The sequence below is a fragment of the Lissotriton helveticus genome, chromosome 2_1 (genome assembly GCF_964261635.1).
Source record: "Lissotriton helveticus chromosome 2_1, aLisHel1.1, whole genome shotgun sequence".
NCBI classification, from domain to species: domain Eukaryota; kingdom Metazoa; phylum Chordata; class Amphibia; order Caudata; family Salamandridae; genus Lissotriton; species Lissotriton helveticus.
The window spans coordinates 1,644,102,893-1,644,130,772 of NC_136059.1; the positions used below are offsets into that span (position 1 = coordinate 1,644,102,893).

At 41.7% G+C, this 27,880-nt stretch overlaps 1 protein-coding gene across 1 annotated transcript in view; it reads right to left on the reverse strand.

Moving 5' to 3' along the window:
* Nucleotides 1–27,880, reverse strand: part of SGMS2 (sphingomyelin synthase 2) — a 282,298-nt gene that overhangs the window by 33,393 nt on the left and 221,025 nt on the right. Inside the window, exon 4 of the mRNA XM_078676597.1 lies at nucleotides 25,540–25,657. Coding sequence (XP_078532723.1) covers nucleotides 25,540–25,657 — 118 coding nt within the window. The remainder of the gene's footprint in view (nucleotides 1–25,539; nucleotides 25,658–27,880) is intronic.

Consider the following 27,880-nt stretch of genomic DNA (forward strand, 5'->3'; position numbering starts at 1 on the left):
TATAGGTGTTTAATAAATACACATAACATATATAGAAACACACACACTTAGGGCCATATTATCAAGGAAGCTGCTGTAGTTTATCGCCGCTTTACAGGCAGCAAACTGCCGATAAAGCGGCAATAATGGGCTTGATAATAGGCGATTCGAATTTCAATCGAATCCCAGGTTAGATGTTCACACATCTAACCTGGGCTTCGATTGAAATTCGATTCGCATATTATCAAGCCCATTATCGCCGCTTTATCGGCAGTTTCCCATGGTAAAGCGGCGATAAAGTACCGCAGCTTCCTTGATAATATGGCCCTGTATTCTAAATTAACACGTTTAATACTAAAAATAATTTGCATGTACATTTATTTAAATTTCGTTTTTAAAAATTACATTATTAGTTATTAATTTAATTCAATGAATTTTATTTAACATAATGTAATTTTATCTTATCGTTCCAGCATCCTGAAAAACCCTTAGCAACCCTAATCAGTATCCATCCCTGATCCCTAAATCCTACTCATCTATAAACCCTAAAAAAATGTTACCGCCCCTGTACACTTGTCCCTAATAACTACATACTACTTGTTTTTCCCCGCCCCCTTTAGGACACACGTTGAATGAACGTGTCAACTTGATACCGCTACCCGATGGGGCCAGTCTTGAATAAGTCATAGGTGAGTGTTGGCATCCGAAACCAACTGTGACTAGCATTTACCTTACTTCGCTCTGTTGCATGGCTGCCTTTTTTACTTTTTAATTGAGTGCACCGCGTACGTTGCACATACATTCTACTATAGCACATGGAATGGCAGAAACGCAATCTGATGCTCACTCTATACACAATGGTATACCTTATAGATGTTGCTAACTTGCTTTGGCTATGATACAATCCTCACAGGATTAATCATGTTGTGTTTTTTATATTAATGTTCCTTTGTTTTAAATTGGCTACTGCACCAACGGACTTCACACGCCACTGGTGCGACCAAACTGGTAATATCTAGGTTATTACATCCCATTATCAGGACAACCTGGGCAAGAAACATGTTGACCGCATGAAACATAGCGCAACATCACTTTAGACAGTCACCATTACTTTTTAATCAGGGTGGGAGACAAGATTTTTAAATGAGTTGCCCTGCTCCTCCCTTTTCCTGTTTTAACTCACTTGGTCTGTTTAGAAACCACAAAACTACATTTCTACACTTTAGGGCCCCTCACACACACTCACCATATGGCAAGGAATAAAAGATCTCTGCCAAAGAGCCCCCACTGAGGGGGCCCGTTCGGTATTGCAGCGCCGACTCGATGAGGAGCATGCCCAGTGATGAAGCATGACACCCAGCGGGCTGGGTGTGTGAGGGCCCTAATTCTGAAAGGAAGGATTCCTCATCCTCCCTCTTGGTAGCCAGTGTTTTGCACCTACTCCAAAGCCACTGTCAGCCCCCCCTAGGAACTGCATCCTCCTCTCTTTGATACACATATTACATATACACATATAGAATGCTCAAACACGAAAACCGATAAATGTAAACAGTTAAAAAATAATGTGCATGCGATGTAAAGACTCCGGATTTACTTCCCTGCTGTGTAATGACTCACAATGTAAAAACTGTACTAGTAACACACCGAGGGCACTTTTCTTTCTAGGTTCGGTAACAAAAATAAACACTCTTTCTAATATCCTGGACCACAGCCAAAACCTTTCTGCCTACAGGGATGTGTGTACATGCAAAGTCTCTCTTTTCAAACCATAACTCCTGGCTGAACTTTAAATTTTCATGTGCAGGTTATGAAAATGTAAAATATAAACAGGCATTTCATCAACACACTGCGACAGAATATTTTCAGAAGGCTCCGGCCGATGTATGGAATGCATTGCTAATATTAAAAACACAACCGACACATGCATGCCTTTTTTCAGGCCATACTTCTAGTTTTGTAAGCTGCCCACAAGGCTAGAATACCATTTACTTTGTCCACTGTCATCTTTTATTTGGCTATTAATAGCTACTGTGAAAAATATGAAAATGTCTATTTTTCTTAAATAGCCTAAGGACGATTTGCAATTTGTGCAAGATTCCCCCTAACAAGGGGTGTGCAAACCAGAATTGTGTGCAGTTTTTACCTATGATTTGTAGAGTGTGGTACCAGAATACCGCAGCCTAAACATCATCTGGCAAACATATCATTTCACAAACATCTTATACAAACATATATTGCCTTATCAGAATTAATGATAGAAGATCTATATCCACTAGAGCCTACTACATTCTCTTTTTTAACTCCTGTTGAGTTAACCGTCACATTGAAATCAAGACCAGAGAGGACACAAAAACACACACTGTGAATATAGGTAATCAGAGGCAGATCAATCTGATGGGGAAAAAAAAACAGAGACATGTATCTCTTGTTCATAGAATATCTTAAACACAATAGGTAGTCCTCAAATGGGGATCACCATTGACTGGTATGAAGAGTGATGTTTATTGTCTTGGTACCGGTGGGGCTGGTCTTCCCTCAAGAAGGGAGGGCGCTTGAATGGCAAAGCTGGACATGTCCAATGGCTCCAGACTGTGCATGGGAAAGAACTCTGTGGGGTATATGAGGGTTGAAAGAGAGAGTGACAGTTGCAAGGTGAGAAAACAAAAAATGGAGGGTAAAGGAGGAGATAAAGAGAGTAGGAAGGGTTCCCAGTCCAGCGCCTGTGAATAATGGTGGATTGACGCAGGAGGTGGGCAGATGGCTGTAATGGGTGGCAGGACTCAAAGGATTTCAAGGGTGGAATAACTTCGACATTTCACGGCTAAGCAACATCTGAGAGGGTGACCATATGAAATCCTTTTGAGACCTCCAAACTGACAATAATCAACATTTTTCCGATATCCACAACTCTGACACATGCCCTACGGATACCGGAAGGTGCTGGCTGGACCTCAAGATTATAAACTCTGGGATGCTTGGCTACTCTTGGGCCCACTGACCAAGGGAGACATCTCCAAGATCTACAGAGCCCTGGTTAATCACCCCCCATGTACACTGCCATCTCTAAAGGAGCAGTGGGAAGGGTGGCTGGTCCAGCTGGAAGAGGCAGAATGGAGGAGGGCATGCATGGCACCTCGTACCCTTGGCATTTCAGCATGGCTCTGTTTTGTTCAATTGAAATAAAACACTGCACTTACTACACACCTCAAAGTCTGCGGAAAGCCCACAAAATTCCAGACATAGCCTGCATTAGATGCCATGGGGCCACAGGTGACTTCTAACATATTGCATGGGGATTTCCCATTATTCAGAAATACAGGCAGTACATACTTGCGACTTTGTCAGAGGTTTTGGAACAGAGGGCCTCGTTTATGAGGCCCCTGCGCCATCGGAACGTCATTTTTTGAAACGTTCTGTGGCGCAGAAGCCTCCGGATATTTATCAGGCAGCACTAAGCCACTTTTTTTGGCTTAATGCTGCCTGATAAATATCAGTCCCTTTAACGCAGTGTTCTGCCTTAAAGGGGCATGCAATGGGTGTTGCTGGGGGCGTTCCCAGCAACATCCATGGCTTTTTGACACTGCCCCAGATTTAAGAGAAATCCTAAATCTGAGGCAGTGCCAAAAGCTTACGCTTCCCCAGGGGAGGCGTAAGGGAGGCGCACCGGGGAGAAATATCTTTATTTCACCTTGTTTTTCCTTTTTCTATGTGTGCTGCATTCTGCAGCACACATAGAAAGAGGAAAAGCCTCTTGTGATTATTTTTGTACAGAAAGGTTTCCCTTTCTGTACTAAAATAATCATCTCCGCAACGCAGGCACCCTTGCACCACTGTGCAAAGGTGCCTGCATTGGCGCAGGCAGCCCATTGTGCGCCGACGCAGGGGAAAGGACAGGAATGCGGTGTATCTTACAGATACGGCGCATTCCTGGCCTTTTCTTTTGCCGTAGGGAAGCGCAGCAGGAAGGCCTGCTGCGCTTCCCTATGGCAAAACCTCATGAATGAGGCCCAGAATCTTTAGGCCTCTTCCAGAGTTGCGTTGTTTGACCTGGTAGACGAGATGGTAGGCACAAGGGGGGACTGAGCCTTGGTGGAGCTGGGCTCACTACTAGCCAAAAGAGATGTGGCTAAATATTGGAGGCCACCACACACCCACCGCTGAGGAAATGGTGGTCAGGCATGGACAGTTTTGCAAATATGGAGGAACCGATTTACTCAGCTCAGGGGTGCCCCAGGAAACACTGGAAGCTATCGGATAAACAGTGGGCATACTATAGTCTAAGCACTGCAAATGCGTGAGTTCCTGAGGGTAGTGAAGGTTGACTGTGGGCAATCATCAATAACATGTTGGGAATACCCTGTGAGGGCCCACAATCTAATAAAGTGTTGCTATAAAAATGTAATGCACCTTAAATTGTTAACATTTGTATACACTTGCACACATTTTTAGATTGGAACTACTGTCAGTATTTGCAGCAGAACTTCAAACTCACAGCATTTCCTTAGGGCACTCAACCTAAATGTAAAGTGCATGCATTAATGAATCTTGTATGCAGTTTGAAAGGCTTAGACATTGGGATATACAACTCTTTGTGGGGATATTCTCTTTTCCACAACCATACATTGGTGCTGTAAACTGGCAACCAAAGGGTTTATGTTACATGGGGTTAAGCCTACTCATCCAGTGGACACAATAAATATTATAACTTGTTGTCATTGACCCCAAACAATATGTCATAGGCAACAGGGATTCTACACCTCCGCCGTTTTTAGATTTACAAGAGTAAATTAACTTCAACTCTTGTATATTTTCGCCTTTTGTGGGAACAACTTTGTCCTTTAGATTTGAACGTAAAGTGGAGTGTAGGGATTTGTCAGATTCTGTGGGAACTTTAAAGTTTTTTCTGGTTTTCTGGGGGTGATGTGACTTCTTTGCACCCTTTGAACAGCAAGGAATGCTTTGCCATACAAAACTACCAAGATTATACCGGTGCCCTGTCTGTGTGTGGCCATGAGGGCTTTACTTTCATATGTAGGCAAAGCTGAAATGATGCAGTTTTCCAATGAACTGTGTCATATTAAGTCTAGAGATTTGGCAAAGGAAACCAATGATGGAAAGATGCCTTTAGCGCTTAGTATTTTAAGACGTTTCGTCTAGGGATTGGAGTTCTTTAAAGTGGAGGAGTTGAAAATCTATTTTAGTTGGGTTAAGTTTCAACAATAAAAGTATCATCAGTTTATTACAATTCCTAGGACGTTTTTTTAGGCTTGTTATGTTTGAAGGGTTGGAAATTTAAAGGTACAGCTGAGTATCATCTGCATATTGATTAAAGGAGACTTCAACCTATACATGAAGGCAATGTGTTCTACAGGATGAATAGGTGAGGTGGGAAAATGTAACCTTGTGGCAGTGCAGTTTAGGGGACGTGTTGAAGCTCTAAAGGAGTCCATTTTTACAGGCTGAGACCTTGACATGAAGAAAGATTTTAATCAGTTTAAAAATGTCTTTGTACCACTATGGTCGAGAGGAGAATGCTTACTTTAGATCCTACTGATATGGGAAAATTACATAACACTTTCCATCACCTTTTATACTCACAATACACAGATAAATACGGTGCATACTCAAACACACACACACATCAGTAATTGGTTTTTATATGGTGATTGTCAGAAAGTGTGTTATTAATTTGGGGAAAAGGGTACACTTACTAGCTGAATAAATACATGGTGTTAGGTCTCAACCCTGTTTCCAGAGAAAGTGCAGGCAAATACATCTCTTTTAAGTTAAAGCAGTACTAGCAACTTTAAAGTCACAAAAAAAAAAAATACAATTCCTAGATCAGCTAGAAAAATAGAGAACAAATGTAATGGACAAAAGTACACCAACATGATCAAGGTGAACTAGAGATATGAATTTTCTAGGGCTTAAAGGCATAAGGCACCTAGAAAAAGTACAAGGTAAATGTGAAGTATCTATTCCCAGCTAACGGGAACCTAGGTGGGATTTCTGGCTGGTAGAGGTCAGCTAAGATAAGGAGATCACAGAGGTTAATATGTTTGCCTTGAGATGTAGTATACTTTAAGGATTTCAAAGTTTACCAGTAGGGTAAGTTCTAATGCTGAAGCCAATGAGGGTCCATCAAAGTTGGATACGCCATCATCGGGTTCTCTCCGAAACCACTGGTTTTGATGCCAAAAGCTCTGAGTGCCACAAAGCTAGATTATGTTGCCACTGATGTGACTTCGCACCTGCAATACATTTGCGGTCTCACCCCTTTCCATGTTTTTACATTCACTGTTTTGGTTCTAAAAATCCCCCAGTGGGACATGGGTGAACGCTATAGCTGGGCAGGGCTGCACGAGGCCAGATACCTTTACGGTATTGTCCTGCTGAACCTGTTTTTATCAATGCAAAAACTTATAGTGGGATGAACCTGGGTAAGCCTCAGCACCAAGTCCTGGTTCTCTGGAGATGGAAGTATGACCTACTTTTCTCGAACTGCAGAGTTTCCCATGGTCATTCTTGTAGTTGTCACGTCTTAGGATAGGCTTTTAGGCAAATGTGCTCTCTCCAGCTGGGGCTACAGCAGGGTCTACTCCTCAGTGGTCCTTCTGCTTTATTTCTCCATATAGCAGGTAATGGGGGACAACAACTTGATGCTTGGAGAGGAGTTCCAGTCCCTGGGTAACAAAAGTGGTCAACAATTGTTGTGTCTTCTTCTGGCCATCAGGTAGAGTCTTCTTTCTTCAAAAAGCTTTCTTCCAAGGACTAGAAATGTTCTGAGGAGGTGGTTGTGAGGTGTGAGTTTTTTCTTGTCACAGCCAGTGACAGAGAATTTCCTTCACCCAATCCTTATTACATCTGTGCCAAATCCCCATCTTCTTGTTCTGCACTTCCTCTATTGGTTTACTGCCAACCTTCCTGTGAGCCTTACACAAGATGGCTATTGCCACCCCACACCTGAAGGAGTGCTGGTCCTTCCCCAAACCACTCCCCTTAGGAGACTAGGTGTCCTCCCCTCTGTCTGGGCCAGAAATGTTTTTCCCTCTTCCCGGGCTTGGAGCCAGAAAGTGTAAGAGGGCCCTAGGAATGAATTGTAGCAGTTCATGATAAATACATTTGGCTAATCTAAGTCAAAGAAAGAACTGTGAAAACTGTCCTTTGTGCTGCCAGCTATTTCTGTGCCCCTCCCAGATGACTAAGCCCTGCTAAGTGACAACTTGTTGACAACACCTCTATGTCTTTGGGCGCATAGGACAAGCCATTTCACTCCTGGAGCAGAGTTGTTGGATGTCAACTGAAGAAGTGCATTCAGTCCCTGGGGCACAGCTGAGAGGCAGAACAGTTCTAAACTAGATTTCTCTAAGGCAGCTAGTCTACACTTTTGTAAAGTTACATTCCACTAAAATAAAATCTGTTTTCTCCATTGAATTTAAAATTTGATAATAAAGAAACCAATACTTTTAGCCATCTCTCTGGCATTTTCATATTAGTATTAGGAACCCAGTATATCTCATTTTTCGACAATAGAAAGATGTTAAACAGTTGAGCAGAACAAGATTTGTACTTGTGACCTGCAAGTTGAGTACAGGTTTCCACATTAAGAATATTAACCCATTATGCTCTTAGTAGCTATATCTGCTGACCAAGTGTATTGTACTGTAATAACTAAGAAATAGATGCAGAGATCTTTGTGATTTAGGTAGGTATTAAAAGCCTCTACTGGTAGGATAGGTCAAGAGGTTTAGGTGTGTGTTGCAGGGAATAATGAGTAAGCTGCAGCCAATTTGAGTTATGGCTTTGCCCAGCCGTGGAGGTCCTAGCCCACTTACATTTTGAGTATATTCGATTTTGGATGTAAGAATGAAAAACATAAAAAATGACAGTCAACATTTTTGGCTTTTGCATAGCGAAAGCATTTTTACTGAAGTTCACTAACCCAATGAGCACAATTGGAGGCACAGTGTGGGCTTCTGTAACACAGAGTACTTACAGCATCACCAGTTCTTTCCTCATACACATACGGACGAGGTAAAGGCAGCAGCAGTGATTCCACCAGATGTACAGAACACACACATTCATGTTTCCATCACACTTAAAACATACACAGCAGCGGTGCCAGCTTCCTTCGCTCATTAGTGCTTTAAGTGCGCTGGGGACATCCGGGAATAGACATTTCACAAACCCCATCCGTCTCCCATTTTATATGTGGAAAACAAGCTACAGTCACTAGCCTGCACTGAAACAGATTGAAAGAGGAGAGCAGCAGCCTTTGGCGCTTCCGATTGCCTGCAGGGTGATTTCATTTGAGTAGCTGAATTGCTGTTAATGGGTTCGGGGACAGCTTTTAAGCTTTTCGAAAAAGCAAACATATCATTAGGAAACACAAATATCACACTTTCACAGTGGAGCAGAGAAGCCATTAAATTAAAAAAGAAAAAAAGAAAAAGAAAAATCTAAAATATATACTTTGGTGCTTTCGTGCAAAGAGCTTTAACCCCTTGCATGCTGCCACGATTCTGCGCCTGTGCGGCAAAATCGCGAGCGGGCGGGTTTAGGACGGCCCCCAGCCGTCATCAGCACACGAGCGCCGTAGTGCATGACGGATGGGGGCCGTCATCAGCATGCAAGGGGTTAAATGATTATCGATGTGTTATTATTATTGTTATAGATTATTAATGTATTCTTCAATCAATAACAATAATAATTACAATACATCAATAGTCATCTAAAGCTCTATGCACGAAACCGCCAAAGAACATATGGGGCATATTATCAAGACAGACCATAAAATGAACGCCGTTTTAGCAGCAGAAAACTGCCGCTAAAACGGCGATAATGGGCTTGATAATATGCTCTACGGAATTCCAATTGAAGCCCATGTTAAATGTGAAGGACATCTCACATGGGCTTCAATTGGAATTCCATAGAGCATATTATCAAGCCCATTTTGGCTGTTTTAGCTGCAGTTTTCTGCCGCTAAAACGGCAATAATTTTATCGCCTGTCTTAGTAATATGCCCCATATTTAATTTTAATTTTTTTTAAATGGGTTTTCTGCTTTACTCTGTTCTATATTATCAGCAGCCAGGTACCAAATGTTTCTGTTGCTTCATGTACTGGATTTATGTCTATTGGTATCTCATGCCTTTATCATCAGTATCTGTATGTGCCACATTATTGTATATATTGTGCAACTGTCGGATGTTGGAGTTGTATCTTGTTCTTATCCTTCCTCCTTTCCTCTGTACTACTTTTCAGTATAAAAACCAATAACATGTATTGAACAAAAACATTGATATTATTATTAAAATTAATAATAATAATAATAATAATGCATCAATAATCATCTAAAGCTCTTTGTACGAAAGTGTCAAAGAACATATTTTAGTTTTACTACTACTACTATTAATAATAATAATGATAATAATAACGTTGTTATTGCTGTTTTTTTTATTGAGCTGTCTATAAGCTTTTATCCTGTGACACCAATAAATCCTGCATTTTAGCAAGGACTGTGTGTTAATATATAAAAGTAAACACAAGGAGATGATGGACGGAGCGCTGAAGCTTCTCAGACACTCACCCCCAGTCACAGATCTGGGTTGAATCCATCATCATTCTTAAGCTCACTTCGCCACCCCAGTTCAGACCCAGCTGTATGCAAATCAGTCTTGACCCTGTTCCTTGTGGGAACAGTCCAGGCCCAACTGCCAAGCCAGGTCTTCCCTGAACCAGAAACAAGCATCCTGGGACCGGTTTCAGGGTAACATCCCTCATCAGTCAAGCTTGTTCGCCCATATATAAAGGTACAACAGTTTATAAAAAATCACAAGAATTAGACACAATCTTTCCTAGCTGATTAATAAGAACAATGCAAAAGTTCCCTTTTTACTATATAGTTTCTTGATCATGCTAGCGAGGGAGGTAGTTCTGCAACTCACGCACCGCTGGAGCGATCTTTGTCTGCAGCTTGTTAGGTGTAATCCAGTCGGTCAACCTTTAAAGGTCAATGAGGATTAGTATAATCTGTCAGTGACGTGCTTGGAAATTAGAGAAATTTGACATGAAAAAGAATACAATTTATGTTTACCTTTCAATATTTTAACTCTCTTTATATCCCTTTTTAGGCCTTGTCTAGGCAGTGCTTGCGCTATCTCTTCGAGAATGCTATATCTAGGATATGGGCTTGAAAAAACACAAAACTTTTTTATTAGTTCCTTTGCTGTCCTTCTTAAATGCCTACTTTTCATTGTTTAATTTGCTTAGTAGTCCCTACCCTTTCTACCTTTGTAACCTTCCATGAGGACTGCCCCTGTTACATATACTGTTACTCTTCATGTTAATTTATGGGACTCGGAAAGCACTATTTTCTTTTTGTTGACCTGCCTCTGCTCGTGCGTGTTATCTTGACTTCACGCAGATGAAAGGTTCTTGGCCTAATCCTTAACGACTGGGAATCATTCACTGATGACGCGCATTCTGCACACGCTTCATTGGATGTTACTGTTTGTTTATTCAAACTTTTGCAGGCTTCATGCAACGTTCATTTTATTTTGTTTTGTTTTTGGTGCTTCCCCTGTCGTCACTCCTGCCACTCCCCCTCTGTAGTCACGGTTCCTCCTGGTCATCCTGACACAGCAGCTTCCAGCTGTTCCTGCTAAATATTTTATGTTAGTTTATCACATTCTTGCCATTGCTTTAGTGACGATCGATTGTCATGTATTTTCATTCTTTTTTTATTTTTAAAGGCACAGTTTTTTTGCAAATGCTTGTTAGATCTGGCCTCTAGACAGCGTTGGCTGTCTGCCAGGCTGTTGGGATAAAAAAAAAAAAAAGCGATTATAAAAAATAAATAGTTGTATACATACATGGATGGGCTTAGGGTCCGATTTAATTCACTAGTCTGTTTAAATGGCATTCAAATTTTGACTTCGGCAACCACATCATACCCACTTCAGCCATCATTGGCTCAAATGCATTGTGAGAAAAGATGTGTATCCGCCTACAAAAAGTGCAGTTCAGAGCCTAAGCTGTTGAGCGAAGACTTCAATTTGCCAATGTTTTTCTCTTTCCATTCATTCTCTTTTAGATTTTTTTAGTCAACCCAATGTCTGTCTTGCCTCAACAGTAATCAAAACGCAGTGGTACCTCCTCTTTGCATCAGTAAGATGCATACTTTCTTTAGAAGTATTTTAAACAAAAAAAGGTTTTCTATATCTGATCTAAGTGTGCCTACAAGCTTTGAAGCACAATTACTGTTCCACAAAAATTCTATGTAGTAGATACTGCAGAAGTCAGCCGCATGAAGTTAGTCACTTCTCATACACTTACATGCATGTGCAAGCTAACTGTTAGCGAGCTATTGGCGGGCTGACAATCTCCTATCCGTGATACCTGTGACATCATCAATCGGGTAAAACCATATGCTTCTGCACCATGGACTAAACTCTAGTAGGCTTCAACATGTAGATACGCGGGCCTTTTTGTCTATCATTGGACTTCGCTGTCTGGAGCCCTCATGACACCCCACCTTTTTGTAACCTATAACATGGTGTGGTGGGTCCATCAAGGCTCTCTGACCCCTCCCTACAATGTACTGAGCTGGGAAAGGGTGGCACTAAAGAAGGAGAGGCTACAGGCGGAAAGCTGAGTTGTGGCAAATGTAGAGGGGGAATATCCTTTACCACGAAACTTTTACAACGTGGTACCAACTTTTACAACACAATTCGTTACAACAAATTGTGCTGGGAGGCGGTCTAGGATAGGGAGTAGTTTAATTAGTTTAATTTACTATCCAACACCTTCCCTACTATCCACGGGGACTGGAGTTGGAATAGTAAATTAAACTATTCACTATCCAGCGCCCCCCAACGCAAGTCGTTGTAATGACTTGCGTTGTAAAACCTGCGTTATAACAGTACGCGTGGTAATACCACGCGTTGTACCGTCATACATCCATGTAGAGTCTATCAGCGCACTCAGTGGTGACTCACTACGCAGGCTCCAGCTTATCACACTGTGCTCAGATAGGGCAGTGTTACTGGAGTGCATGCACTGCATTCAATTTGTGCACATGCAGCCTCAACGCAAAGGTTGGTCATGAAATATGTCTACTGACTGCACATTGCTCAATGGGTATTTCCTGATTGTGCTGTCCTTGTGGGAATGGTGGGCGGTGAAGCAGCAAGGGAAGAGCGGTTGGGTCTCACCTGAGCACCCTGCAAACTAGCAAGCATTTGTGTTGCAGATTTTCTCTTGACCCCATCATTATTAGCTGGGAACATGGGCAAAGCAAGGATATACCAACTGAGAGGCATATTTACATGGCCATAACACCTCAGGAGTGGCACTTTTTCTGAAGGTCTGGTGGCGTTGCGCCATTCCCCATATTTACACGGTGGCCCTAAGCCACTTAATGTGGCTTAACACTGCCTTCCAAATATGCCCCCTTCTGCCGCAGTCTGCTAAGGCAAAGGGGCAGGAATAGGAGTTGCAGTGGGCTTTCCAACACGTTACCCATTGCTTTTTGACGTTTTCCCAGATTTACAAAGCTGGGGCAGCGCCAAAAACTAGGGCCATGTAACACCTGGTCTTAGAATAGTGATACGAGGAGAAATAAATAATTTCTCCTCATTCTTTGCTCTTTCTATGTGTGCTGCATTCTGCAGCACACATAGAAAGAGCAAATCACCATTATTGATTGTTTATGTGCAGGAAGGTGTCCCTTCCTGCACATAAACAATCACCCCTGCAGCGCAGGCACCCTTGCAACATGGAGCACAGGTGCCTGCTCTGCCGGTAGTCAGCTTTCTAAGCGCTAACGCTAGGGGAAATGAAGGGATGTGCGCCATATTTTTGTAAATTCGACACATCACTGCGTTTTGAAAATGTCGGGCAACGCCGTTGCCAAATTTGGCGTAACACAGCGCTCCAGCATTTTCTTGTAAATATCCCCCTCAGTAGATTTAATGAGACCCAGGCAGATTAGCAGGTGTACATTAAGTTCGGGGCATAGAGCGTCATTTGAGTGCTATCAGAAAGATAGGATCTATGCACTGAGAACTGTGTCAAGAGGGCACTTGAGGGATTGTGTTTAGAGAGGAAAAATCACACTTGTAAAAATGTACAGGATGGTTAGTCGCCGGTTCACATGCTAGGCTTGTGTAGGCATGGAGCACAAGGACCACTTCCCATCTGGCTCCTATGTGCATTACTGGTCCTCTGTGCAGCAGTGCCAGTGCACAGAATAAGCAATGTACAACGTTGGCCAGCAATGCCAGTGAACAGAATACGGACAGTAGGACATCAGCCAGCAGTGGAGTGCACAAAATAAGCATTGTAGAACATCGGCCAGCACACCAGTGTACAGTAAAAGTACTGCAGAACATAGCCCAGCATTGCACAGACTATGCACTGTAGAGCACAGGCCTGCTGTGATAATGAATAACCTAATCAATGTAGAACATCGGGCAGTGCACAGAATGAGCACTGCAGAACACCGGCCAGCAGTGTATCGGCCGCAGAACTTGCAGGTAATCAATTTTCCCTCGTCATTGTCTGTCGAAATCCCACCGCTCTTACCTGCATGGGCCATGGCTGAGTGCAGTGCACAGAATAAGTGGTGCAGAACATCAGCCAGGAGTGCAGTGAGCAGAATCAGCACTGTGGCACATCTGCTATCAGTGCCAGTGCACATAATAAGCACTGTACAACTCCGACCTGCCATTTCCACTCGTGCAATGTTCATTCGAATCCATCTGGCCAGGATATATGTTGAGTTATTTTTTATTTGGCCTGGCACTTGTTATTGTGCTGTATACATATTCACTTTTTAAAAGAATGTATTTTCAAATCCACAGTTGTCTCTCCACAGTGTTCTTGAACGTATTCAAATATTTTCTTCTTTTAACTGTATTGCTAATATGTTTCCCAACTTTCCTGACGATCAGTCAAGGCACACTTTTCATAGTGTTTTTCTTAGTTTTATTGCACCTGTGGCAATCTAAAGCCTGTGCACTGCAGTCAATCTCTAGATTTCCACTTTGCAGCCTCGGAAACTGAAACCTGCAACAGATGCCTGACCAAGGGAGCCGCCGGAAAATTAAAATACACCCACCCACCCATCCATCCATCCTTTTCCTTCACTCTGCAATCCATCCATCCATCCTCTCAGATTTCCATTTACTCTGACATCCTTTCCCACACCCATCCATCTATCCACTCACCCACTCATTTACCCATCCATTCACACACTCATCCATCTATCCTTTCACCCACCCATCAATATACACACTTATTCATCCATCCTCTCATCCATCTATCTATCCTTTCAACCACCCATCCATGTATCTACTCATTCATCCCTCCATCCTTCTTTCCCTTTTTTATCCACCCATCTTTCTTTCTTCCTTATAGAGCCTTTCTCTGCAAAGTTGCAGACATAAGTGACTAAAAATTAACCCGTTCCCGCTGTAGTAGATAAAGATGGGGGTTCATGATACCCCTGTATGTGACACTAAATGATATTCCCGACAGAGAAGAAGCTATCACTGGCACAGTTTGTTCAATTACACAGGGGGGTCTATGATGTAAAAGGCATACTATGCTCCAATTATATCTGTCTTTTATTTTCTAAATCAGGGCTAAGGACCCATTGTCTTTGTTTGCATTAGGGTCCATTGCTCTCTTGCTATGCCGCTGACTTATCGGGTGTGGGTTCACATCACTGCACTTCTTGCTGCCACCTGAACCCCCTACTGCAATAAGCAAGCCACTGTAAGAAATGTGGTTATTAATTGGGGTGAGGTTAAGTACCCACCCCAATTAATAATCACAATCCTTGTCAGGGTGAACCACTAAAGTCATACCTGAAGCTCAACCCCCTGGTAGTTTCGGCACTCAGTTTATGTTTTCCTCCGTTTACTTATTTGTGCTTTTTAAAAAAATATTGCACGTATATTACGTTGCGGTTATTAACTGGCAGATAGACCTGGCGGATACTATTATTTATGAACAGTATTTAGTACCCGCTCAAATATAGGCGCATCTTTTACCTGATGGACGCACTAGAACGTTTGATAGAGGTCTATAAATTGGACCTCCAATATGGCGCGGATGGCCCACACTACTCGAACACGCGGAGTACTCTCCCAGGAGCTAGAGATGTCCTTGGATAAACGTTGAGTGTACGGGGTGTGTACACACCCTTGGTCCCGCTTTGTCTTTTCAATGGAGCACTCTCTTTGTTAATTTATGCCCCCCCAGTTTTTACAATTATTGTCGTCGTTGTAATATATTGGGAATTGCAGCTCAGTAACTAATGGAGCATTCTGCAGCTTACGGAAACTTATAACTAGTAGTGATGTTCTATATATTTAGATTCTACTTTACATATGGAATTGGGTTTTTACTTATGGGTTCATGTTTTAATATATAGATTTTCCCCAATTACAATATGTTGGGATGGTTTACTAGCAACTTTTAAGTGATTCGACCACCATACATTTGAAATTATTTACTATCATCTATTGTATTGTATTGTAATTGCATTTATATAGCGCTTACTACCCCTGACGAGGCGTCGAAGCGCTTTTTCGGTGGGTAGCACACTACTCCGGGACCCACAGAGAATTAGTGTTGAATTAGTATAGTGAAACATGCAAGTACATTTTAAGTGGTAGATAGGTTAGTCAGTTATTTGGATTTGGAATTATAGCATAAGGATAGAGTAGGATAAAGGTTTGTATTTATTTATCGCTCGCTTGTTGACGCATGCTATTCAGGGAGCCTATAAAGGATTAGCGGTGAATTAATATGGTGAAATATAAGGTAATTTCAGTGGTGAATATTAGTCTGTTACTTGGAGTGAGAAGGATAGCAGACGGATAAAAGGGTAAGAAAGATTTGCATTCATATAGCACTTGTTACCCCTGATGGGTGTTGAAGCGCTTTTCTGGCGAGTAGCACGCCACTCCGGAACCCATAAAGGATTTCTGTTGAAAATTAGTATAGTATAAATATGAAGTAATTTGAGTAGTAGATATGTTATTCAGTTATTAGGATAGTTGAATATGGAATATGGAATTTGAGAAGTAAACATATTCGTCTGTTAAATTTTGATTGAAAAAGGATAGTGGAGGGATAAAAGAGTGAAGGATTATTTTATTTTTTATAAGTCTTAGCAGTAGGAAGAGGCTTATGGATGAGTAAAAAGGAGTTTTGGAGAGAAGGAGTCAGAGGGCAGCATTTCTGGCCCTAGTCCCAACCAGTCTCAACCAGGCCCAAACAGGCAACTACCCTTGTCCTCTCCACCCTTAGCCTCGACGCCCGGGCAGAGACGCCCTAAGCCTGGCCTTTCTTGTAGCCCTAGTAATCAGGTGACCCCTTCAGCCAATGGGAACCCTAGCCCTAACACTATCCAATCACAACACTAGCCCTAACATCTAGAATCAATAGGAGACCAGGACCTTACAGCCAATCTTAGCCCTAGTCCAAGGACCCAATCAGTTAAAAAAAAACCTAATCTCAACATCCAATAAATGCCTTAGCCCTACCACTAGTCCCAACACAATTCCAAGCAGCCAATGGTACAGGTAGACCTAGTCCCTCCTTCCAATAGAAAGCCTAACCCTACTCTTAGTCCCACAACTGGTCCTAACAACCAATCACACCAGAATCCCTAAATAGCTACTTCCAATTAAAGGTTTAACCCTAGCACTAGTCCCACCCTACTCCCAACAACCAATAACATAGGAAACCCTAGTCCCTACTTCCAATAGAAATCCTAACCCTAGCCCTAGTCCCAACCCTGCAATGATTGAATCACAGACCGAGAAACCAATCAGAAGCTTCAAATACCCAACCAATGAGGACATTAACCCTACCTAACCCAATAGAAACACCAGATACAACCACCAATCAGAGTACACATGTGCCAACCACTAGCACACCATATAAGGTCCCAGCAACCTCAGACAAGGTTTGCTGGCCAGGGAGTTGGAAGCTGCTTGCTCCTGTTCAGAATCTCCTGGGAGACAGACAGGCTCAATCCACAACTTTGGACTTCAACAGGTAAAGGCTTCACTAACTCGAAATCTAACAATACTGTTTGAACTAAAGCTTTACTCCCCCTGCTGGCCAAAAAACGAAGTGCATAGGCACCAGTAAATACAGTTTAAGCAGCTCACAGAAGCACCCTCTGATGTAGAAAATCCCTGTTGCTGGGGGGGGGGGAGGCAGGGGGCTGGCCTCACTGGCTTGTGAGCACAAAATGGTGGCTGGGGGTGCACTGTTTGAGCACACAGGCCTAAGCACAGAGAAAAGGAGAAATTTGGAGGGAAAACAGATTTGTCACCAAGGAATGAGAGGGACAAACTACAGAGGTTGGACTGCAAATCCCACAATTCAACACACTAAATGAAAGCAATCATGGGCAGGGAAAACCACACATTTAAAACACAAAACGGGTGATAAAATATGCAATTACAGGCAGGCTAAAAATAAAAATTTTAACTGTAACAGCGACAGGCATAGACAGTAAACACAGAAAATGAAAATCGTTTTTTAAACAACTTTTTGTCTTGGGAAGAGACAGCACTAGTCTGTCTCCTTACCACTTCCTGGACTCTGCTCACTGCAATCTGCAATCTGGGGCACATGTAGGCTGCAACTCACAACTACATCTATAAGGAATTTTGAATCACCGCTCTTCTGATGGATGTTGTCTTTGATATAGGACGGTGTATCTTTGGTCTTTACTGGACTCAGGCATTATAGTGCCCAACGGATTGGATATCTTTCGTGTGGATTAATTTTTATACACCGTTCAATCAGGTTATTACCATTACTGTTTTGCTACTTATTACTCTAAGGGTTACTCGGATTTGAGAACCCTTTTCACTTGTCTGTAGAAGGGTTGCTCTGGGGTTTCAGACTTCGTTCTGTACTAATATTATATTAGTTAAGTGATTTCAGTCACTTATAGTGTTTCCGAATTCTTTTTTTCACCTTCCAGTTTTTCTTTTTATATATACACATTTTTTTCTTTTTTTCCCTCTCGCTGCACATGGGACTTTGGCTTAAAACCTATGTAGGCTAGGCTTGTATGTGATATAGTTTTATTAAGTACTTATATTAAATATAAATACTATTTTTCTCTCCCGCCTTTTATCAACTCAGTCACCCCACTTTTTACTTGTTTTTTTAAAATACACCAGTGGTTGGTGATGGAGATTAATAATAATTACTACAGACTCAATGTGAAGACTTGGACTAACATTTGGGCCTGTACTGAAAACTTGGATTAAAGTGGACTACTATAAAATACTATTGTTTCTATGATTATTTGCGTGCTCGGATTAGTATATTAAACATTATATGGTATGGTGTAAAGCTGATTTCCATGGTTACAGTGTTAGCAAGGAGAAGAGCCAAAGAAGAGAAAAATATGTAGTTGCACAAACTGCCTTAATAAAAAAGTAAAATTGCACATTGAAAATGGTTTTAAACATTAAATAAGTCCACAACTACAGTGTCACCCTGGAGGATATAAATTGAAAGTTGTAGTAAAGATTGTATTTGAAAAACGAGCAAAGTGTATTTGCACATTGAAAAAAAAGGAATGCTTTTAAACATGAAATAGGTTTGTGGGTACAATGTCGCCTTGAAAGATCTAAAAGCAACATTGTAGTAGAGATTACATTTGCAAAACGAACAAAGTGTATTTAATCGTTAAATAAGTTGTATCCGTAGTACTTGTCTGGAGCTTTAAAACATTGAATAAGTATAGGCACAGCTGACAAATCCATGCAGGGGCATGAACTGCTTTCCCTGGCTACAGAGTTAGCACAGAGAAAAGCATAGCAGAGAAAAACTTGCAGTTGCACAAACTGCTTTAATGAAAAGGTAAAACTGTACGTTAAAAAGAAAGAAAATTATTTTAAACATTAACTTAGTCTGTGACAACTGTGTCACCCTGAAGGATATAAAAGCAATGTAGTAGTAAGTTTTGCAAAACGAAGTGCTTTTAAAACATTAAATAAATCTGTTGCTACAGTATCAAAATGCCCTAATCCAAGCCAGGCACGGCCCGTGTAGGGCGTTACACCGGGCGGTGATGTCAGGCGGGGAAGGGCAGGGTGGGGGGTTGTAAAATGCGGGATATGGAAAAAATAAATAAAACGAATTTCGTTCCGTGCGCTGCATCGCCAAAAATGATGCAGCGCGCGCAGAATTTTTTTTTTCTGCCCCTCCCCCGCCTGACATCACCGCTCGGTGTAACGCCCTACACTGGCCGTGCCTGATCCAAGCACGAGCAGCAGGATGACACTAATAAAGACATTAATCAGTACTTGGTCCACGCTCCATTGAAGAGACAGACAAACACAAAGAGAGAAAGTGAAACTGGCATGCACTGACCAATGACTGACCAATGAGAAACAAGGAAATGGGAGAGAAGATGAAGTCAACTAATGGAAAGTAGTAGGCGGGCACTAAGCCCCCTTTAAGTTTAAATTAACAAAAACCTTGCAAGGTGCTGCGCATAAGATGTCTGAGGTGAGACCTATAAAGGTACTTAAGTGACAAGGAGCAAGAACACCATCCACAGTAGTGAATGCATTATGTCTGCAAGGTATTCTGTTATAAGTTCCTGAAAGGCGTAAATTAGTTATTTTTACCTGCAAACAAATGTTAATGTCTGAGCATACCTTGCTGAAGTGGACCCGTTTTTTACAAGCTCTTACGCCGCATAATTTGCCTTTTCTTGCTGAATAATTTAGTCAGCACTGCTTTATAATGTTTTTCTCCTGTGCCGCATAATAGTGGCACTGCTTACCACTCACTTGGTCAAACCAGGCCTGTTCTGTCTCAGTCTGCACATGTCTGATTTAAATAGGCATCTGCAGGAGAGCGTGATGATGTTCAGTTTAATACACTAATTGATCCTGAGTTCTCGTAAATCCACTTCAGGTTTACAAACACAGTCCAATACAATTTATTTCCCTGGCAGAGTCACAATGCATCATGGATTCTCAAGTACAGTGCTTCATTTGGACCAACAGCCAGTATAATAAAAGCTAGCACCAGGCGTCTTAAGGTTCCAACAGCCATTAATCTACACCGGAAGAAAAGTGTTGTAAACTGAGAACAAGATGCTATGAAGAAAGATGTGTCAATCCGTTTGTGGTTGTGTGAATGAGCGAAAAACCCTGTGCAGTAATTATCAGTAGTTCTCCTAATTAAATGTTCTTTTTGTGAGTCTTACCACTGCTTCCCTAACTTTTTGGTGCAATAAACTTTCACAGACTCAGCTTTAATGGATATATAAGGTGGGCAAGTTTTTTAATGTAACTAAAGCATTGTGTAGTAGCGCTTTGTCATTTACAGACAACACATTTTACACTGAAATGGTTACAATCAAACTATATTTCACACAAATGATAATGTGTTGAAATTTGTTTTTCAGTGAATATTTATTATTTGTGCATCACCATGTAAAGTGTCTTCATTTGTTCTGATCCTAATTAAATCTGTGATTCCATCATACTTCACAATTACAAAAAAAGTGAGGCTTTTTTGCTTTCTTAACTGCTGAATGCATGTAGTTTCGTTATAGGTATTTACATTTTGCTGTGTGTTATGAAAAAGTGCACCCTACAGACTTTGCTTTCACACTTCATGTATCCCAGCAGGACTGTTACATATAAGTGAGTGAAGTTTGCAAACACCAGACCCTTTTAAAAAAAACATAAGCAGCAGAAGACATAGCCTGACATTTGACCTCTGTCCTTGAAGCTCAGCAAATGTGATAAGATAAATACAGATTTTAAAGACATCTTTATTTATTGCTTTGTCTTTTGTGACCCACCAAAAATCAACTATCATAATAGGGTGAATTTGAGGTGGATTGCAAATTGAGGTCCACTACGATTCATTGCCATCACAGGTATGGTGGCCTGCTCAGGTCAGCACACCACCATGTCTGTGATTACTTTTAAATAAACCAACATTTTTCTTTTTAAATGCAGCTCATTTTCCTTAACGGAAACGAGGATGCGCTTAAAAATCCCAGAAACGTTTCACCAACTCTTTTCTTAGGAGTAAGCTGCTCCTGAAAAATGTTTTTTTTCAATATGCACAAGGAAGAAGGAGTCAGTTGAAGAGTCCTCCAAATTTGTGAGAGGGTTACCACTTCCTTTGAGATGTCGGTAAAGTATGAATGTTTTGCGAATGAACTTTGGTTGCAAAACATTAATACATGTGCCCTAAAGACGCACCATCCAAATACCTATTTCGCATGGGTTATTTAAAGAAATTTAATGATTAAGAAAAGGTTTTTTCCAATTTGGTAAATGGGCTTAGTACATTAGAAAAAGGGTTTTAGTATTTGTAAACCCTCTGATTTACCAAATTAGAAGGTATGTAAATGCTAAAAACCCTTTGGGTACATTTACAATTCTTTGACGCATGGCAGTGCAGCAAGTGTCCCTGCTCTGTTGCCTTGCATCAAAAAAAAAGGCCAGAATTGCGCTGTATCTACAAGATACGGCACATTCCTGTCTTTTTCCTCTGCGCTGGCGCACAATGGGGTGCCATGCGCCAATGCAGGTCCCTTTGGTTCAAGGGTGTCTGCCCTGTAGGGGTGATTGTTTTTGTGCAGGAAGGGACGCCTTTGTGTGCAAAAACAATCACAAGAGGCGTTTTCCTCTATTTGTTAAGGGCGGCTCCTCTGCTAAGGCGGAGGAGCGTCACCCCATTGCTCTCAGAGTAGGAAAAAGGAAAAATAAAATGATATTAACGTTGTTAATATCATTGTATTTTTCGTAAGTATGGGGCTGGGTTAGGGCGAGCGGGGCTGGTAGCACAGGGAGGATGAATGGTTCATTCACTTAAGTGTGCATGACTGTTTTGCCAGCCGTATTGGCCTGGCCAAACAATCATGCGCATTTAGCATGTTCTCCACCGGGCTGTAATACACAGCCTGGATGGAGAACATGCACAGGATCCCAGTCCCCATCTGAGCACTGAACCACGGCACTCAGACCAACCACAATGCTGCACTGCAGCATTGTGAGTGGCTTAGGGGAGCCTGTGTGCTCTCTCCTTCCGGGTAGAAGCAACAACGGAGGAGAGGTGGCAGCGGCAGCTGTGAGAAAGTAAGTGGTTTTATTTTTTATATTCTGTCCCCCTGCCCACCACCTCCGTTCCCTGCCAGCCATCACTGCTATGTGTGCTAAAGAATGCAGCACACATAGGATTTGGAAAAACGAGGAGAAATAAAGGTATTTTCCCTCTTTGAGCCTTCCTTACACCTCCCCTGGGGAAGCGTAGGAATCTGACGCATTCCCAGGTTTACGAAATCTTATAAATCTGGGAATGCGTCAGGTTTCATGGATGTTGTGTGGGACCACCCACAGCAACACCCCAGGAACGCCCCTTTCATGCAGAGTAATGAATGAAAGGGGGCCATATTTACAAGGCCATGGAAAGTCACACAAGGTGGCATACGTAGCCTTGTACATATGGGCAGGCAGACTGCGCCATTGGTGTGTCCAAAAAAGTGACGCACTGGGCGCGCAAAGGGCTTGTAAATAAGCCCCTTTGTGTACAAAGTCTGGTCCCTAGTTCTTTGATTCTGGACATGACAGTTATACTCACAGCTACCCCAGCATTAGATATTGAAATTTGAGTGCCCATAACATTTGTGAATTTGATCATATAACACAATCTTTCAGTGACAAGACCCTGGAACATTTTGTTTAAAAGGAAACACTATGTGCTCTGCACTCTAGTTTCAGGCTTTATGCTGTTCGAGTCTATTACTCATTGTAATAATCTGTTGAAAAGAAGGCAGCTGCTCTGTCTTACAATGTGTTGTTCTCCATTAATTCATTCTTTTATTGAGCAACATTCAGCTGGTTCAGGCAACGCTTTGGACAAAATATATCACAGCTTGCCTAAACTATACTTCATCCCTGGTACTGGTGTCAAGACAATGAGGTGTACTTAAATTAACAAAAGTTTAAGATGATATACGCTTAATTCAAATAGATGGCAGCGATGAAAGAAAATATTCTCAATTTTCCCTGCCTCTAAACCCATTCTTCCCTGCTGTGCCGTTCATCCGTCCTCTACAAACCTCTCAACTGCAACACAGATAAATTGACATGTGGTGGGGTTCCATGGTTGGCCTGGTGAGCATTAACTTGAATGCTAATTGTAGGAAATTGGGTTATTGTTTGAGGTGGGTGAAAGGCCTACTCAACAACAACCATAATCCTTGGCACGGAGAACCATAAAAGTCACTAAATCAACATGTGCTTAACCCTCTGGTAGCTTGCCACAAAGCAGCCAGGTGTAATGTAGAGGGACTCTGTTAAGTATTTACGCAGCACACACACAGTAATGAAGTGGAAACACAAGAGATATCCCACACCACTTTAGAAGAATAGAGTAACATGTAATCAATAAAATGAGACCACAACAACAAAAATCCAATCAGTAGAACCAGAGATATGCAATTTTAAAGGTTTAAGTAAAATAGCACCAAGTAGCAGAAAGTGCTAACTGTGGGTATCTGGTAGGGCTAGACCAACACAAAGTCACAAGTTCAGGTCGACCGCAATGGAGTGTGGGCTGTATACAGGGACCAGGTTAGTCCCTCTGAAAAAGTTACCTTCTCAAAGTCCGTGAGCAGAGTTCAAAACGTCAGAATTTCTCAGGAGGAGCTCAACAGATGCCAGCCAAAGATTTAGGACCTGTGGAGAAACCTCTTGGGGAACAGGAACTCAAACCAGCAGAGATCAGCAGGGCTCAGACGAGTTCAGTTACAGGTCCAGCCAGATCCAGTTGTAGCAGGTCAACTAAGCAGTTGCAGGGAGGCCTTTAGAGCTGGCCGTGTCCCTGTAGCTCAGAACAGCAGGTCAGCCAATTGACTCTTGGGGTCACTCAGGTTAGTCTGGAATAAAGGGAGTAGGTCCAGTCTTTCTTTTCAGAGAGTAGGATAGTCTTCAAGCAACAGGGCAGTCCTCTGAAGAACAAGATAGGCCTTGAGCAGTGGGGCATTCTTCTGAGGAACACGACAGGCCTTAAACAACAGGGCAGCCTTCTGAAGAACCAGGTAGGTCTCAAGCTGCAGGGCAGTCCTCTCAAGAACAAAACAGACCTCCCAGTAGTGAAAAACAGAATTTGGGAGTTTTCCACAACCAGGATAGGTAAACCTTAAGAAAACAGGTTCTAACTGTTTAATACAATGCACCCTGCCCTTTGGGCTGTTTGGGGCCTACCATAGGGGTGTCTAGTTTTCTTTCACTTTCTAAAATTCCCACTGTTCTCATTATGTCACTAGTTGCATTTGATTTATGGGCTGTAGGTACATGTAGTACCAATTTACTAGAGACTTTTAAGTAAACTAAATGTGTCAATTTTGCCATGTTTAAAGAAGAGAGCACAAGCACTTTAACACTGGCTCGCAGTGGTAAAACTGTACAGAGTCCTAACTTCAACAAAAATGAAATTTGGAAAACAGAAGGGGAGAAGGCGAAAATTGTGGGGATGATCCATGGCCAAGTCCAACACTTACTAATGAAAGCAGGGCAGCCAACCATATGGTTAATGGAGCAAAATTCCAGCATGGTACAGAATACGGGAGCAGCTGTAATCTTTGAGGCGCTACTCAGTAGGAAGCCATGGGACTCCAGTGCCTTCTCATGTCTCAAAATATAGAAGCAATTAAGTTGTACAATATGCACCTTACAAATAAATATAAACCTCTTGAGAGGTTTCTCTCCATGCACGACATTACAACGGAGCTGTCTTAAGAAGAAAGAAATGAAGCTCTTACAGTCTAGAAATGTATGAAGGTATTATAAGCTGTACCATTTGTTCATTGACACTCATTCTCACACATGCATTAGATTAAATATTTCAAGGTTTTTATTTCAAAATAATAAAAAATGGAAAAGGACTTCCTAAAGATTATGACCAGTTAAGATTGGAACCTCAATAATACACAAAACACGAAATTACTGTCTGGCTCTTTTTTTAAATTATTCACACCTAAGGAAACAACTGCTAGGCCTGAACGAAATTTAAATTATGCTGGCAAAGTTCGCATTAAGTGAAATTTGCCTCATGTTATTTGATGCAATTTTCACCCGCTGGCTATTGCAGAATTTAGCAACAGGTATTTTCTGCTCAAACGAGTCACCAGCCGGTATCTGTTGTGACTTTTTATCATGAAGTATTATGCCGCCCTTGACAATATTCAATCCGGAGTCCAACAAACCACATTTTTTAGCTAAAAGTCTATATCACAAAATTACAGAAATGTTTCGTGCAATTAATTAAAAACGTATACACAATTTCACCTAATCGGCACTAGCATAATAATCTACAAATCTATGGACACCCACACACATGGCATGACAGTGATAGTGAGACTACAACAATAACAAATCAGAAAAATTGCATCCTATTTAGAAAATATATGTGGAACATCAAACTTGTAGAATGACATGGCACGAAGACAGAAACCATGCTTAATTATTTGTCTTACCTTAGGTGCACATTGAAAATGCATTCCAGGCACAGGTAGTGTGGTAACATACATGGTAATACAACGGTACAGGTACAAAGTTCCAATTATAAAAAAATATCTGCGTATCACTATCGATCTGTAAACAAAGGAGAAAGACTGTTAACTTGAACTTTGCAAACAATGTGAATGTTTTTCATCAATAAGTATTAACAAGCAGAGTACGAATGGTCAATCGTGGTGAGAGCCACAAGGCAAAACACCAAGTGAAGCGAATACCCCAATGAAGACTGAAGCAAAGAGATAGATTATGGCTGGTGAGGTCATGAAGCACTGTTTGAAAATGAGTGTCCCACGAAATCTTATCAACGATGATCAATCTACAAGAGCACATTGCTTTACATTAGCTCTTGTGTGTGTGCTCTTTTAGCAACGGGTCAGTTGGTCTGCTCTAGTTTTAGGGCTGGGAAGGCAACACACTATTCAGTGACATGGAACCAATCCAATATGGCCAACAAACTCCTGTGGCTTACCATGAGAACAAAGAGGCCCAACTGGCTGACAAAATGGCTGCCCACCAATGTCTATGTTACATGAAAAGAATTTGAGTAAACTTTTATCAGCATGGGAGTCAGTGGCTAGTAAAAGGTACTACACAAATAAAGATACTGGAGTCTGAAGACTATTGTCCCCTTACCATCTTCGCTTAACCCCACCTGAGAAAAAGAGAGTGACATTAATATTGCAGAAACTGGTCAAATCCTCATGCTAAAACATAAGTTAAAATAAAAAAGCACCTTAGGAGGCAAAGCAAATTTGACTTTGAATTAAAAGTAAGATGAAGGGTGTCTGACCCTCTTAGATGGTGGAGCTTGTGTAGGATGCATGGTCAGATGCCCTCCACAGCATGAAAAAATTGGGTGCTCCTTGTGGTACAATGAGATCAGCCTTATTTAAGTGAGGCAAGGTGGACAAGTATTTTTAATATTGTCTCATGATGTTTTGCAAGATGGTTTGTATACTTTTCTTTGAATTTTTGTGAGAAGTCTACAACCCACTGAACACCAATATCCCTGAGATTTCAACATGATCAACAATATGAAAATAAAAAAACTGTGCATTTCGTTACATTTCATTTTTCCCATGCATATTTTTCCAGAGTATTCTAAAAACGTGACTTGATTTCAATGGAGGCTGCTAAGTTTTAAAAGTAGTAGGGCACATACAAAATTACATTAAACCCTTTAAAAATAAACTTACTCCAATACATATATATTTAAAAAACTTACCTTGCTTGATGATCTTCTGCAGCACACCTTCGGCAGCAAACACACCAGAAGTTCCTCCTGCCTCACGCTGCTTTCTGGACAACAGCATCCAAGCCAATCCAAGCAATGCTCTATTGCTGCTTACGATGCTAAATACCATAAGAGCAGTACTAGGATTGGCTGGAGCAGACAAACATAGAGCTCACTTGGGATACCTACGAGGCTGTGCCTCTGCTTCTCAGCTGCTTTTCAGCTGTTGATTGCAGAAGCCTGAACTGAGCATGTCAGACTGGGCACAGTGAACATGCTGGCCAATCTGAAATGCACAGTTCAGTTAACACAGCCCAGGTTGTCCCACTGAAAGGGTGTGATGCAGAGTGGAGGTCAGGGTGCCAACATCCCTAAGTCCCTATGGAATCTCTGCTAGATTTAATTTGGTGGGTTGCCATCCTAGTCCTACAATTCATTATTTTATTAGAAGACGAGTTTGTAGAACTAAGAAGAGGAAGGTTACAGGATACTAGGGCTTTATCCAGCAGCTTAATTACACACAAGTTAAAACTTTAATGAAAATCAGACAAGATACAAAGAGAAGATGAGGACATTGTGGCTATTTCTGGTTGATGACTAGTGAAAAAGAGCACTTCATACATCATAACGGATGCCACTACCAGCCATGGCCGGTAGTAGGTGTAACTGCAGGGCGGTGACGTGGGGAGGGGGAGGGGCAGGGTGGGGGGGTAGTAATGTATGGATTACGGACTTTAACAGGTAAGTAAACATATAAATAAATAAAACGAATTTCGTTGCGCGCACTGCATCGCATTTGGTGATGCAGTGCACACAACGAAATTCGCTTTATTTATTTATATGTTTACTTACCTGTTAAAGCCCCTCCCCTTCCCCACGTCACCGCCCTGCAGTTACACCTACTACCGGCCGCGGCTGGCCACTACGTTTATGCTCAATGTAATTACAGTTTTAGATGCTATTTTTGCTAGCATGTAATGTTAGCCGAAATTACTGTTTCTTAATTTGGACACCTTTTATATTGGTTGTTACAATCACACCACAGTTTTGGGTGTTAGATACCA